General features: G+C 42.3%; 1 protein-coding gene across 5 annotated transcripts in view; it reads left to right on the top strand.

Moving 5' to 3' along the window:
• Positions 1 to 14,997, top strand: part of Sanbr (SANT and BTB domain regulator of CSR) — a 51,920-nt gene that overhangs the window by 21,202 nt on the left and 15,721 nt on the right. For all 5 annotated transcript variants that reach the window (XM_051164953.1, XM_051164951.1, XM_051164954.1 and 2 more), the window contains 6 exons: positions 914 to 1,000; positions 1,098 to 1,208; positions 4,498 to 4,621; positions 7,333 to 7,485; positions 11,108 to 11,253; positions 13,172 to 13,271. In XM_051164953.1, the coding sequence (XP_051020910.1) occupies positions 914 to 1,000; positions 1,098 to 1,208; positions 4,498 to 4,621; positions 7,333 to 7,485; positions 11,108 to 11,253; positions 13,172 to 13,271 (721 nt within the window). The remainder of the gene's footprint in view (positions 1 to 913; positions 1,001 to 1,097; positions 1,209 to 4,497; positions 4,622 to 7,332; positions 7,486 to 11,107; positions 11,254 to 13,171; positions 13,272 to 14,997) is intronic.

Genomic DNA, 14,997 nt, shown 5'->3' on the forward strand with positions numbered 1-14,997 from the left:
TGTTCTCAGTGATTGCTTAGAAAAATAAAAGAGCAGCAGAGTGTTAGGGTAAGTGGGCTCAAGAGAAGATTGTTTAAGGTGAGTTTTTAAATGTGCTAACCCAGATGATCCATTAAAACAAAGAGAAATTGATAATGGAGAGGGTTGCCCAAGAGCTCAGCCCTCGGGGTAATATGTAGTCAGATTACCTCAGAGCACCTCTGAGAATGCGAATGAAACCCAAACTCCAGCAAGTATTATATTAAGGAAGATGGTGTGGGAGACTTCAAGTTCTGTTATATTGTACTTAATAAGCACTTACCATTTTTTCTTAACACTGTACCTGGCATTATTTTAAAACATACAATTTAATCCTCATAAACCTTATTAGCTTGTAATTATTATATTTTTGTTTGATTTACCATTAGAGTGGCTATGGGCATCTGGCACTGTGTGCAAATGAAAGTCAGAGCATAACCTTTGGGAGTCACTTATTTTCTTCTTTTTATATATATATATATATATATATATATTTTTTTTTTTTTTTTTTTTCTTCTTTTGCTTTTAGCCACCTGCTGGCCCCATTAGCCAGATGTTATAGATGAGCAAAGTTAAAAAAGAAAAAAAGCAGGTTGCTAACAATCATATATGCCCAGTTAGGTTGTTAAATTCTCAAGATTTTAGTCCTGCACCAGTGTCCAGAAGCTCCAACTGCCCAGAACTCCAGCTCCAGGGGGTCTGAAGGCCTCTGTGGGCACCAGCACTGGCCCACACATATCCCCATACACACACACACACACACACACACACACACACACACACACACACACACACACAAAACTTGAAAAGAAGGAGGGGGGAGGGAGGAAGACAGACTACTAACTTTAAGATACTAAATACAGACATTTAATTTATTGGTCATTTGTTTTAATAGTAAACTGTTTTGTAAGAAGATTGAAAGACTGTTTGATCCTGAATACTTCAACCCAGATTCTCGAAACAATGCAGCAACATTATATAGGTAACTTGTTTTTCTCAGAATGCTGTATAACATAGCCATAATATTATTACATTAGATTCTTTTCTTGAATGTTTTTGGCATTTCCTTTTTGCTGTAGATGCTGTTTGTGTAAGAAACTTTTAACCAGAGAAACGGAAAGAAGAATTCCTTGCATCCCTGGGAAAATCAATGTGGACCGACATGGAAATATTATCTACATCCACATAAGGTGCAGTGAAGATAAAATACCGTTCTGTGTGTGAAGTGCAAGAGTGCTCAGGGAAACAGAACTTAATTTTCTGGCTTATTAAGACAAAGTCTTGTTTGTAAAACTAACAAAGTTGGTCTAAGCTAACTTTGAAGTTAATGTCCTCCTCCCACCTCAGCTCCCAAGGGCCAGAATTACATGCAGGCACCACCGGGCCATCCTGTGCAGCTACCTCTGTAACACTAGGACAGCACCTGAGCACATTTCTAACTTGACTAAGAAAAATGCTGCTTTCAAATCAAAGTTACTGTAAAAGTTGCATTGTATTCTAAGTGAGTTCCATAGTGTCCCAAAACTTAAAAATGTTATAGATTATTATATATTAGTCTTGAAAGACTCTGGTCTGTGCCATTAAAGTGATTTATTGCTAAAATATTTTTTGTTTTCTGTGTAAATATTATATTGAATTTTACAAAAGAACTAAATTTACTTTCAGTTCTTTCTTGATGACTGAGAAACTGCAGTTATAAGGTTGGAGTTTCTAGAATCTCTCATATATTTGTCATACTTTACTAGCATATAATACATGCCATGCTATATTTAACACAAATTTCATTCTGAGTTGGTGAAATGTCTCAGGAGGACAGAGACTTTCACGACACACATGTTCTCTGACAACATCTTGCTGCTGGGAGTTTTTACAAAGGGGTATCGCTGAGTCTATGACAGCATTAACAAGGTTCCTCATTGCTGTAGTAAGTATATTAATTAACTTCCCTCCTTCCAAGAAACCCAGATGACTAAAATACAGTAGTATCGCTGTATAAGACACAGCAAATATATATTTTTTTTAATTTAATTTTTGGCTTTTCGAGACAGGGTTTCTCTCTGTCTTGCCTTGGCTGTCTTGGACTCACTTTGTAGACCAGGCTGGCCTTGAACTCATAGTGATTCACCTGCCTCTGCCTCCCGAGTACTGGGATTAAAGGCATGTGCTACCACACTCAGCCTACAAATCAATTTTTTAAAAATACACTTTTAATTATCTGAATGGGAGGTCATGTGTACAGATTGAGTGTGGGTGCCCTGGAGCTGGCACTACACTGGTTGACAGCTGTCTGATGTGAGTACTGGGGACCAAACTTGAGTCCTCTCCAAGAACAGCACACACTCTTAACCCCTGAGCTGTAAGCCCAGCCCGTCAAGTCACTTCTTAGTTTTCAGTGTATTCTCCTTAGTGCACTCCCAGCAGTGTTTCAGGCTGGGTGTGACGCTGTATCTCTGTAATCCCATCTCAGGAGATAGAGAGTTGGGGGTTAGCCTGTACTATGTGACACATTTGAGGCCAGCTTGAGCTACATGTTGAGTGTCAGTGAACTCTTGGCTGGCACTGGAGAGATGGATCAGTGCTTAAGAGCATTGGCTGCTTATCCAGAGAACTGGAGTTCAATTCCCAGTACCCACATGGCCTCTCACAACTGTCTGTACTCCCCAGGTCTAGGGAATCTGATACCCTTACACAGACATACGTGCAGGCAAAACCCCAGTGCGTATAAAAATTAAAGTAAGTCATTAAAAATAATAAATAAGAAGATGTAATTTTAAAAAACCAGAAATACAAGCAATCCTTAATTTGACATTAGTATTAGTAACACAGTCAACTTTAAAATGTTTCCTTTTTCTCTCAATAAATAATTGGGGAATTTTCACTACTTACAGGCACATGGAATCTTAAGTATATTTTTGACCTGAGACTTTATTTGCTTTTTGAAAATTATTTCAGTTCTGACAGCAATAGCTATTATTAGTAGTACGTGGAAAAGGTAATTGGTATTAACTTCAACATCCATTTTTGGTACTTTACTTAATCTTCTGCAAAGCAACAGTTGATATATACATTTTTTCCCCCTGAGACAGGGTTTCTCTGTGTAGCCCTGACTGTCCTGGACTCGCTTTGTAGACCAGGCTGGCCTCAAACTCACAGCGATCGCCTGCTTCTGCGATCCCGAGTGCTGGGATTAAAGGTATGTGCCACCGCGCCTGGCAACAAATTGTCTTTAAAGCCAGATCTGGGTTTCTCAATGCCTATAATCACAGCCTTAGGAAGGGTGCGATAGGAGAGTCACTGCAGGTTCAAGACTAAACTGGGCTACAGAGTGCAATCCTGTCTTAACTTTTATTTTTTATATTTATTTATTTATTTATTTTTAGTTTTTCGAGACAGGGTTTCTCTGTGGTAGCTTTGGCTGTCCTAGACTCACTTTGTAGACCAGGCTGGCCTCAAAAGATCCACCTGCCTCTGCCTCCCTAGTGCTGAGATAAAAGGCATGTGCCACCATACCCAGCCTATCTTAACTTTTAAAAATTGTCCTTAAATAATTTTTAAGAAAGCTGTGCCTGTATGATTTGTAATAACATAGTTTTTCAGGTTATTTGCTCAACTAAGCGCAAAAATAAAGTTTAAAAAGTTTTAAATGGAGCCTTAGAAAGAAGCTGATATAGTAACCTACCCCTGTGGCCCCAGCATTCCAGAGGCGCAGGCAGTGAGCTCTCAAGTTTTGAGGGCCCACTGAGCTATGTAACAAGTTCCAGGCCAGCCTGGCCTGCCTAGCAAGAACCTGACTCAAATAAATAAATAAGCAAACACCACAGTTACATATGTCCATAGTAAATATGGTTTATGCCTTTGCTGGATGCTAAAACATATATAATGAAGACTTGGATTATAATACTATATTGCTCAAGTACTAAAAATGCTGTTTAAAAATAATATAATGAGCCATCACATTACCGGAGCACTTAGAAGCACTAATAACTAATAACAGCACACCTGACAACACGGGCAGACTCATAAGATGGCTTGGTAGGCAAAGGTGCCTGTCACCAAGCCTAGTGACATGAAACCCCCGTAGTGAAAGAGCAAACTGACTCCCAAAGATTGTCCTGTGACCTACACACACAGTGTGGTACATGCGTGCATGCCAACTCACATACCCAATAAATGAATTTTTTTTAAGTAAAAAATAAAAATCCTCTTTAACAATCATTGAATGATTCATAACTACTGACCTCTTCAAACTGTTTAATTAATAATATTTTAGCTCAACAAAATAAGTTTGTATTCAGCATCTTCATCCTGTCTTCTGTTGTCCACAGAATACATGTCCAAATGAAAGTGTGCCACTTTTCAGTGTAATCCGTTCCACACCGATCATGTGAAGAGGATTCGTGGAATCCAGGCACAAATGCCAAACATTTGGTTAAAGCAAATCATATTTCTCACCTAGAGTAACTGAGGCTTTCTCTGCAGAGATAGAACCTGGGATGTACATGAGTATTTGAATAGTCTTTTTGAAGAGTTGAAGTCTTGGAGAGACGTATATTGGCGCTTGTGGGGAACGGTCAACTGGCTGACTTGTTCAAGATGTTACCAGGTGAGACTTTAAAGAAAGCAGTGGTGCAAATGGTGGTGTGCTCTGAATGTCTGCATCTGCCTTTATGTCTTCTGACATTTTGCCCTTCCTTCTTACTCCTTATTTTTCCTGCTGAAACAATTCTTGTCAGACTTTCAGAAAAGCAACAGGTTCTTTGTGATCTCATCCAGTTTTTCAATGTAAAAAAAAAAAAAAAGAATATTTTTAAAAACAGTTTCTTTATTTCTATTTTATGTGCTTTGGTGTTTTACCTGCATGTATGTGTGGTGAGGGTGTCAGATCTTGGAGTTACAGACAGTTGTGAGCTGCCATGTGGGTGCTGGGAACTGAACTCCAGTCCTCTTGAAGAGCAGTCAGTGCTCTCAACCGCAGAGCCATCTTCTCCAGTTACAAAAACATAAACTCTTTATTGCTCTTATTTTCATCCAAACTATTTCTTCATTGGGCCATAAAGTTCCTTAGAAGTTCTGAGTCACCTTCTGACCTTGTACTGTTGTGATTTGTGAGTAGCCTGTGCTGGCCTTGAGCTTGTGGTCCTGTGTCAGCCCCCCTAGTGTTGCTGTGGCTGGCCTTGAGCTTGTGGTCCTGTGTCAGCCCCCCTAGTGTTGCTGTGGCTGGCCTTGAGCTTGTGGTCCTGTGTCAGCCTTCCTAGTGTTGCTGCTTCTTAGTGATGAGTGCATTTTCCAAAATATTTTCTCCTCTCCCTGACCCCCTACTAGGGCTCCAAAGTTGGACCTCAAGCCTAACATTGAGCTGTATTCCCAACCTTTGTTTATGGTTTTAATAATTTAAATTTATAGAAAAACCACAAGCAGTTCCTGAAGATACTTAAAACAGTTCTTGCACTCCCTAAAATGAGCCAGTGGACAGCTCATTCTCCACAGTTGTGTAGAGAGCGGGGACTGACTCTGACATGAACTCTGTGCCCCATATTTGACCACCTCCTCTTAAAGGGGAGGGAGGCCTGGTGGCACTCAGAGGAAGGGTAAACAGGCTACCCAGATGAGCCCTGATAGGCTGTGATCACATGGTGGGGGAGGAGGTCCCCTTTTGTCAGAGGTCTAGGGGAGGGGAATATGGTGAAAGAGGGAGAGAGATGGGGAAGCTACAAGTGAGGGGATAACAGTTGAGATGTAATCTGAATAAATTATTTAAATAATGAAGGAAAAAGGAAAAAAACAACTTTTGCAGTCACACTCATTCCTAATCACTCTTATGCAAATGTAAACTTTCCTACATAAAATTTCGTAATGCATGCCCTTCCTTTAGGTTTTTCCCTCACTTGGTTTTCAGGAGAAGGAAGGAAGAGCAGTTTATCAAAACTATCAGAGTTTAGAATGCCAGACTGTGTATAAGGCCTACTCAAAGGGCTCCCTGCGTTCCAAAGTTCTGTAAGCCAGGCTTTGATGACGTATGTCTGGTAGAGTGCTGGTCATCGTTTTGTGAGGTTGGTCCATACGGTGATGTGGCTGCCATCGGGGCACAGAACATGTGCACGGTTATCCCCTGTCCTCCTCCTTATGGGTGGCAGTCACTGTGAAACCTGTCTGTCTGTAGTTTCTCCTTTTCCAGAATGTCATATAACTACTTGAGTGGAGATTCTTTCATTCAACAGAATGAATTTGACATTTAACCATGTTGTTGCATGTAGCTATCTATTTGTTTTCTTTTATTGCTTAAGTAGCCCTTTGTCATATGAATTACATAGGATAGTGATTTTAGTCTGGAGCCGTTGTGAAGACAGTCTCTGTAAATACCTCCATGCAGGTTTTCATATAGACATGGGCTTTTAGATCTCTTAAGTGATTACCTAGAACTGCAGTGGAATAACGTAAGCTGCCTTTTCCCAAATTCCCTGAATCCTTTTTTTTTTTTTTTTTTTTTTTTGGTTTTTCGAGACAGGGTCTCTCTGTGTAGCCTTGGCCATCCTGGACTCACTTTGTAGACCAGGCTGGCCTCGAACTCACAGCGATTCGCCTGCCTCTGCCTCCCGAGTGCTGGGATTAAAGGCGTGCGCCACCACGCCCGGCTGAATTCCCTGAATCCTTATGCGCACACAGTCAGTCCATGTCTTGTTAACATGCCTTGTTATTTGTCTGTTGTTAAGCTAATTGTTAATTTTGTTTTTAACCTTTAAGTTTTTTCTGAACTTACGTGTCTGTTTGAAACCTATTTCATAATCATTCCGTGGCAGATTATTTTCTTTAGTGACAGGAAGCTAGGCCACGGTTTTCATTAATATTGATCCTAAGTAGTTACCGTCAAGTCAAGGAATAACCAAGTGAGGCAAAATTATTTTCTATTTCACCAGAATTCTTAAAAATTTTTGGTCAGCTTTAAAATTAAGTGTATATACCAAGATCAGTTTTACTCATCTGGATTTATAGTAAAACAGCTTTGGGTTTGCTCTGTATAAACTTCTTTGGGGTGTAAGCGCATACTATAAAATTCATCAATTTTCAGTGAACCCCATAGTTGGTACTGTCCCATCAGTCAGAAAGAGCCTCATGCTCATCTGCTTTCACTCAGTGCAGTTGCCTCAAGTCCCACAAGTGCTCACCTACTTTGAGCCTCTATAGATGGGCTTTTTCTCTACAGGGCATATAATTGAGACATGCAATACACGGTCTTCAGAAAAGTTTTTTTGAGACATATTTCATTGTGGGGAAATCCTCTTTTTTTTTTTTTTTTTTTTTTTTTTTTTTTTGCAGGCTTTCCTCTGTATTGAATTCTCACATTGTCAGTATCACTCAGAAGTGGTGGTTTATTCTACCACAGGAAATTCACTGAGCACTGTGGGCACTGGAATTTATCCCTGCTGTAACCAGAAGGTTCTTCGCTTTGATCCCACTCAGCTCATAAGGGTAAGGTTGCTTTGTTTTAATCTCTGATTCTTCGAAAGTTTCCTGTATCTATACATTGTGTATTGGTCATTCCCATCCGCCACCATCCCCTCCAGCTCTCCCTCATGACCCCACCCCATCTCCCTCCCACCTTTGTGGTTTTGTTGTTAATAACAACCCTCTGAGCCCACTTATTTCTTCCAGAGGAACTAAAGGTAAGTTCTGAATATTTTTTTATAGGTCAGCAGCCCCTAACATTTTTATGTAAAATCTTTTTTCCTTTTAAGTGTAACTATATCAAAAAAAAAAAAAAAAAAAAAAAAGACCTTCACAAGCTAGGTTTGATGGCACACGTCTGTAACCCCAGCACTCTGGGAGGCAGAGGCAGGCAGATCTCTGAGTTGAAGGCCAGCCTGGTCTACAAAGTGAGTCCAGGACAGCCGGGGCTACACAGAGAAACCCTGTCTCAAAAAACAAAAACCCTTCAGAGAATGCATACAGAAATAGAGAAAGGCTGCGGTCTCTCTGAAATCTCTCTTCCCACCACTTCCCAGTCTCTTAGAAGTAACAACAGTTAGCTCTTGGCTTTCAGGTCACTTTTCATCTGATTACGTGGACAGTTTCACATGTGTATACTACATCTGGACACACCCATCCCCCTACTCTTTTACCTTCTCCTGTCTCTCCTGTCTCCCCACCCTTCCTGCCAGGAAGTCCCCATCACACTTTCCTGTCTTTTTGTGCTGTTTCTGTTTGTGACACACTGGGCATAGCCAGGCTCACTCACATAGGCTTTACTTTGAAACTATCTACTGAAGCATGGATCACTCACAAGTGACTGCATCACTGAGGACAATGGCTTCCTTTCCTCCAGCAGCCCTCAGCTGCCATTAGCTCCACTGGGTAGGGTCAGGCCCCTTAGCCCCTCCCTATCCACGATAGAATGTTTACTACCAGGCCTGTCAGACCGCCACAGCTGCTGTGAGCTCAGGAGTACCACGGCCATGTTATACCACACAGCAGGATTTCCCAGTCCTCCCTCGGTGTCACCCAGCTCTTACACTCTTCCTCTTTCCTCTTTGATGTTCCCTGCCTGTTAGAAGACAGTATATGTTTACCATTCTTGCGGTGGTTGGACCTTGGAGAGTGGAGCCTAAAACTAAGGCTCCATACAGTAGGCAATGTTTTTTCAAAGCATCAGACAATTTATGCTGGAGAGTCAAGAAACGTTATCTGAGTAAGTTCTCATGAGTTAAGATGTACATAATCACAAGGACAAGCTGCACATGGCAAAAATATAGAGACATATAAACAAATAACAACAGCCAGCTGTGATGAGTGATCGGAAGAAAACTCACTGCTGTCTGCTACATCTGGAGGACACTCCAAGAACAAGTCCATGTTTTTGAAGAGACTGAGGTCACAGGACTTTCATCTTGCTTTCTTGGGGTTTCTCATAAGTACTCAGAATTCCCCTCTCGTGATTCCATTCTTGGATCTTGTTCTGACAGTATGGATCTTCTAGCTAAGGGCAATCACACAACAGTCACATGTTCTCTGCACCCTGACCAGTGAGTCTCCTCATTAAACTTAGCGTGTGACAAAGAGAAGCTAAAGGCAACATAGTCCTGAGCCAGCTCCAGCATGCTCCCTACTTCCATGATCTCTGTAACCGTGTAGCCTTGGCTGCCCTGGACTCACTCTGTAGACCAGGCTGGCCTCAAACTCACAGCAGTCAGCCTGCCTCTGCCTCTGCCTCTGCCTCCCTGGCTTTGGTCACACTTTTAGTCCCAGAACTCTGGAGGCAGAAACAGGCAGGTGTCTCAGCTTGATAGGCCAGCCTAGTCTACATAGTGAGTTCCAGAACAGCCAGGTCTGTATAGAGAGACCCTGTCTCAGAGAGAGAGAGAGACAGACAGACAGACAGACAGAGACAGAGAGAGACAGTAGAATGCTATACATTAAAGCAAATATTACAGTTACATGTAGTAGCATGGTTTAGTTATAAAAACAAAGTTAAAGAAAACAAGACAAACTAAACTCTGGGGTCTATGCATATACCTACAAGAGGCAAAAGGACAAAGGACAGAAGAGGCTGTCAGACTTGGAATACAGGACAGAGGGTTATCTTTGAGAGAAAGGAGATAGTTACATAAGATGGAATGGGAGCAGGAAGAGCTACTGAAGTGTTCTGTTCCTTTTTTAATGATTATTACATTTGGGAGGACACATATGTGTGGAGATCAGACAACAACTCTTACAGGAGTGGATTCTCTCCTTCCAGCATGGGTTCCCAGGGATCAAAGTCAGGCCATCAGGCAGTGGCCTGAGCAGTCTCCACCCCAGTGGTGGTGTTGTTGTTATTGTTGTTTGTTTGTTTTTTAAGAGAGGGAGAGAGAAAGAAAGATGTATTTTCTTTTTAATTGTATGCCTGTGCCTGAGTCTGGGTATGTACCTGTGAGTGCAGGTACCACAGAAGCCAGAGCTGTTGTGCGCTGCCTGATGTGGGTGCTGAGAGCTGAGCTCTGTCCTCTGCAAGAGCAGCGCCTGCCTTAACCACCAGCCTCCAGAATTGTTTCTTAATGTTAGTGGTGATCATCTCAGCTGTTTGTCCAGATGCACATTTATGTTTTGATTCCTTTTCTGCATTTTTTTTCTTAAGGGAAAAAGTGTAAAATATGATGACTTGACTTAAAATATTTTTCCTTTATTCTTGAGATTTTAATATAGGTATAAAAATATGACCATATCAACCTTCAGATCTCCCTCCTAAGTTCCTACTTTTTATTCTTTCTCTTTCTGATAAATCTCTAAGTTCAGTTAGTGCTACATGTATGTGCATGCATGGGTGTCTCCAGTGGAACGTGGGATCCTGCCAGTGGCCACGTTGTGCAGGATGAGTGATGCCCCCTCCTCTAGTAATGACCAACTCCCTTCAGTAAGGGATGGAGCCTGAGGTCATCTGCCCTGTCTGTGCCACAACTTAGGTTGCCTTGCTCTTACACTGGCATCTTAGTCATTATTGTGTTGCTGTGAAGAGACACCATGACCGAGGTGACGCTTATAAAGGAAAGCGTCTGATTGGACTGGCCTACAGTTCCAGGGGTTCGGTCCGTTGTTATCACGGCAGGTGTGGCAGCACACGGGCGAACATGGTGTTAGAGAAGCAACTGAGAGCTCTACCTCTGCATCCTGAGACAGCAGGAAGAGAGGGGCACTGGGCCTGGCTTGGGCATTTGAAACCTCAAAGTCCACGCCCAGACACGCTTCCTCAAACAAGGCCACACCCACTTCAGCAAGACCACGCCTCCTAATCCTTCCCAAGTAGTGCCATTCCCTGATGACTAAGCATTCAAATCTATGAGCCAATGGAAGCCTTTCTTATTCAACCACCACACACAGGTAACCCCATGGGCTGTGAGTTCTGGAGTGCAGGATTCATGCCATGCCCAGAAGACAGCGTCTCACAGCACTTCTCCCTGTCTTAGATTTTCCCCCTCCTTTTCTATAATGTTCCCTGAGCTCCGGTGGTGTATATGTGGCATATTACTGTAGGTGTCCCATTTATGGCTGACCACTACATCTCTTAAAAGATCGTTTTTATAGTGAACCTGCCTCTAACAGTGTCTCTTGTGTCTGACAGGGCTGTAAAGTGAGGGACCACATGGTTATTCTTCATGATCAAGGAGAAAATGATGATTTGCTTTCTTGTCCAACTACTAGAATACTGGAGGATCTGCACAAGCACAAAGATGTCATTGTTGTACCTTTTTTTAAAGATGCAGTTAGGTGAGGAAAAAGAACACTATTTTTTCAGCTTTATTCAGTGGTTTCCATGTCATAATCTACTGTCCCCAAGTGTTTTACATGTCAGTATTGTCAGCTCTCAGATGGGTATGATTTCAGAGTGCTAACTGAAGGGCTGCGGATACAGTTTGGTGCTACAACAGCTCTTTATCCTATACAAGGACGTGGTTTGATCCTGACATTAGTTTCTTTTGCTTCGATGAAACACCATGACCAAAAGCAAGTTGGGGAGGAAAGGGTTTATTTAGCTTACACTTCCATGGTGTAGTCCAGGCTAAAAGGAAGCCAGGACAGGAACCTGGAGGCAGGAGCTGATGCAGAGGCCATGGAGGGGTGCTGCTTGTTGGCTTGTTCTTATGGTTTGCTCAGCCTGCTTTTATAGACCTAGGGACCACCAGCCCAGGGATCACTCCCCATCAATCACTAACTGAGAACATGCCCTACATTGGCTGCCGCATGATCTTATGGAGGCATTTTCTCAGTGGAGGTTTCCTCCTCTTAGCTGGTCTCAAATTGACATAAAAAGTAGCCAGCACTGGGGTGAGGGAGGGAAAGAAAGCTTCACTGAAATTAAGATGCTTTATACCAAGAACAGAGTTGACAAATAAAACAGAAAAACACACGAAGTCCAAGGGGAGGAAAGGCTAACAAAAAGAATTTGGTAACTAAAAATGTTGAGTTCCTAAACCTGATTTTTGGAATTTTTGAGTTCTTTCCCCCACATTTCTTAGCCCACCCCCAGCCTGGTCTCACCCCATCATCCTGGGCACTAACCCTGAGCCCCAAGCATGCTGAACAAGCCTTCCACCGCTGAGCTACCCCAGTGCTAAGGCTTTCTTACATACAGATTGGCACAATTGGTGAAGATGTTGGCAGTCAAAATTGTCCTTCTGTAGCTTTGAACTCTTTTTTTTTTTTTTTTTTTTTTTTTTTTTTTTGGTTTTTTTGAGACAGGGTTTCTCTGTGTAGCCTTGGCTGTCCTAGACTCACTTTGTAGACCAGGCTGGCCTCGAACTCACAGTGACCCGCCTGCCTCTGCCTCCCGAGTGCTGGGATTAAAGGCATGCACCACCACGCCCGGCTCGCTTTGAACTCTTAAATTCAGTCGTTTTTGCCATTTGTTCTGCTGTTTTGTAACTGCGGCAGGCTGTCAGTTGGGCTAGAGGACTCTAAAAGAGGCTTTTTAGAGAGAAGACAACACAGCACTCTTTGTTACCCCTACCACCTGGAAGATAGGATTTTCTAGTGTAGCAGTGTGCTTCTTGTAGGATGATCTGCCAGAGTAAGTAATTACTAAACGTTAAAAGTGTAACTGTCGCCAGGCATAGTGGTGTGTGCATTGAATCCCAGTACTTGGTAGGCAGAGCCAAATGATCTCTGAGTTTGAGGCCAGCCTGGTGTACAGAGTGAGTTCCAGGATAGCCAGGGCTACACAGAGAGATCCTGTCTCCCCCCACCACCACAAAAAAGGAGTAAATATTTAAGTGCCATCCTTTTAGCCAAGAATGAAAATTCTGTTTTTGTGGTGGTAAGGATCAAGACTGTGACCACTTGCAAGGACCTGTATTTCTTAAGCTATAAGACACATTGGCAGTAACAAGGTAGTTTGTGCGCGTGCGCGCGCGCGCGCGCGCACACACACACACACACACACACACACACACACACATATATATATATATATATATATATGAACACCATGAGGTGCCTAGGGAAGCCAGCAAGGGTGTCACATTCCCCTGAGCTGGAGTGACAGGTGGTTGTGAGGCACAGTGTGGGTGCTGTAAACCAAACCAGGTTTCTCCACAATAGTAGCAAGTGTTAAGCCCCCTCTCCAGTCCCTCCTGTAAATTGTTAAGAATTTGAATGTTTCTCTGTAAAAATGTCTTTCTCATTTAAGTGATCCTGGGGTTGGCTCCAATGATGAAAAAGGCCTGGAATGTGATGTTTTCCTGGACCCAAATGCACCATGGGGCCCCAAAATTGGGGAGCTCAATGCTGTGAGTAACTTTTCTGTTGAATGTATGTATAAAACTGTTGATGATAGTTGTCTTTGACAGGAACCTAGTATACTTAAATTGAAATGAATGGATTATCCAATCATAATATGATCATATGCTGAGTGAATAAAACTTTAAACAGTGATAAGTAATATATTATTTGATTTCAAAGAATTGATAACTGATAAAATTTTAGAAAAAATCTTATGTTTAGGTTTTCTATTATGGATAAATAATGAATTGAAAATGAAGAAAATGTAAGTGCATGTTTTGTTCCTTCTTATTTTATAATATTTTGGTATGGCTATTTTGTTGAGGAATGTGTTTCATTTTTCAAAAACTTCAAAATTGAAACATTTGAAAAGTGACCAGAATGGCTTTGATTCCTTTTGATTCAGTTGGTTTTTGTTACAAAGGCCCAGGGATTCTGTTAACATGCTGTTTTTGATAGTTGAGGTAGAATTTACTTGAGAAAGTGGAAAAAAATCCAGACAGCTATATAAAAACTAGATGATGAATAGTTACTCAGAAATTACATATACACTATGTAATTAAATGGTTCCTTAATTTACAATAAATAAAACCATGTTACAAAATAAGTTTAGAGAAGAGACAGACAGTAGAGGGAGAGGTACGAGAGAGAATAAAGGGAAGAGACTGAAAAGCCAGGAGAGGAAGTGAGGAGAGGAGAGACAGTTGGAGTGGAGGAGGGACAGAGATGAAAGGGGGAGAGGTAGGAGAGAGAACAAAGCACATCCACTGTTTTATACCCTAGTGTAAGAGCAGGGTATCTCTCAGAAGATGCATTCTCAGCCAGGCAGAAGGAGAGAGAGGGGTACAGAGGTGAAATAATACAGAAAGGGGAGAGAGACTGAGGAGAGAGACAGTGAGCGGAGAGGGGAGGTACAGATAGGAGAGAGCAGCAGGGAGACGGCGCACGGGCCATTTGTGCACTACTGTAAGCACACAGGCAGCTCCCGGTAATGCAAGTTGAAAGGCAGCACTGCCCTCAGGGCAGAAGGAGAATAAGAGAAAGATATAGAAAGAAAAAGAAGGAAGAAAAAGAATAGGCAAAGAGTGAGACAGAGGAGAGAAGGAAAAGAAGGACAGGAGAGAGAGAGAGAGAGAGAGAGAGACACTAAGGGGGGAGATCTGGGAGGAGAGAAGCATCCTCCATTTTGTGCACAACTGCGCAGAGCCCAGGAGAGGAGCAGGAAATAGTATTGTTCTCAGGTCAGGTGCATTCTCAGTGGCCCCAGAGCAGGAGGAAAGAGAGACATGAGCTAAAGATGAATGAGGAGTGGAGAGAGACCATGAGGAAAGAGCGTGAGGGGAGATGGGGGAGTGTGAGAAAGACAGGGAGAGCAGGAAGGAGTGTTAGGAGAGAGGTGTGAGAGGGTAGAGAAAGAACAGAAGAGGAAAAGGGAAGCAGAGAGAGAAGGGCAACAGAGGAGATAGAGAGGGGACCACAGCAGAGAGAGAGACAGGAGACTCTGAGAGCGCGGAAGGCAAGAAGAAAAGAGAGGACAGACAGTTGAAGGGGAGGGGCAGTGACGAGATGGAACGGAGAACTGTAGACAAGAGGACAAAAGTGAGAGATACAGTCCACCGTTCATACACTAATGTAAGAGCACAGAAACCAGGTCCCAGTTAGAGGAAAAGGCAGAATCTTTCTTTTCTTTCTTTCTTTTTTTAAAGATTTATTTATTTACTGTTATGTACACAG

This window comes from Acomys russatus, chromosome 22 (genome assembly GCF_903995435.1).
Source record: "Acomys russatus chromosome 22, mAcoRus1.1, whole genome shotgun sequence".
Taxonomy (NCBI): Eukaryota; Metazoa; Chordata; class Mammalia; order Rodentia; family Muridae; genus Acomys; species Acomys russatus.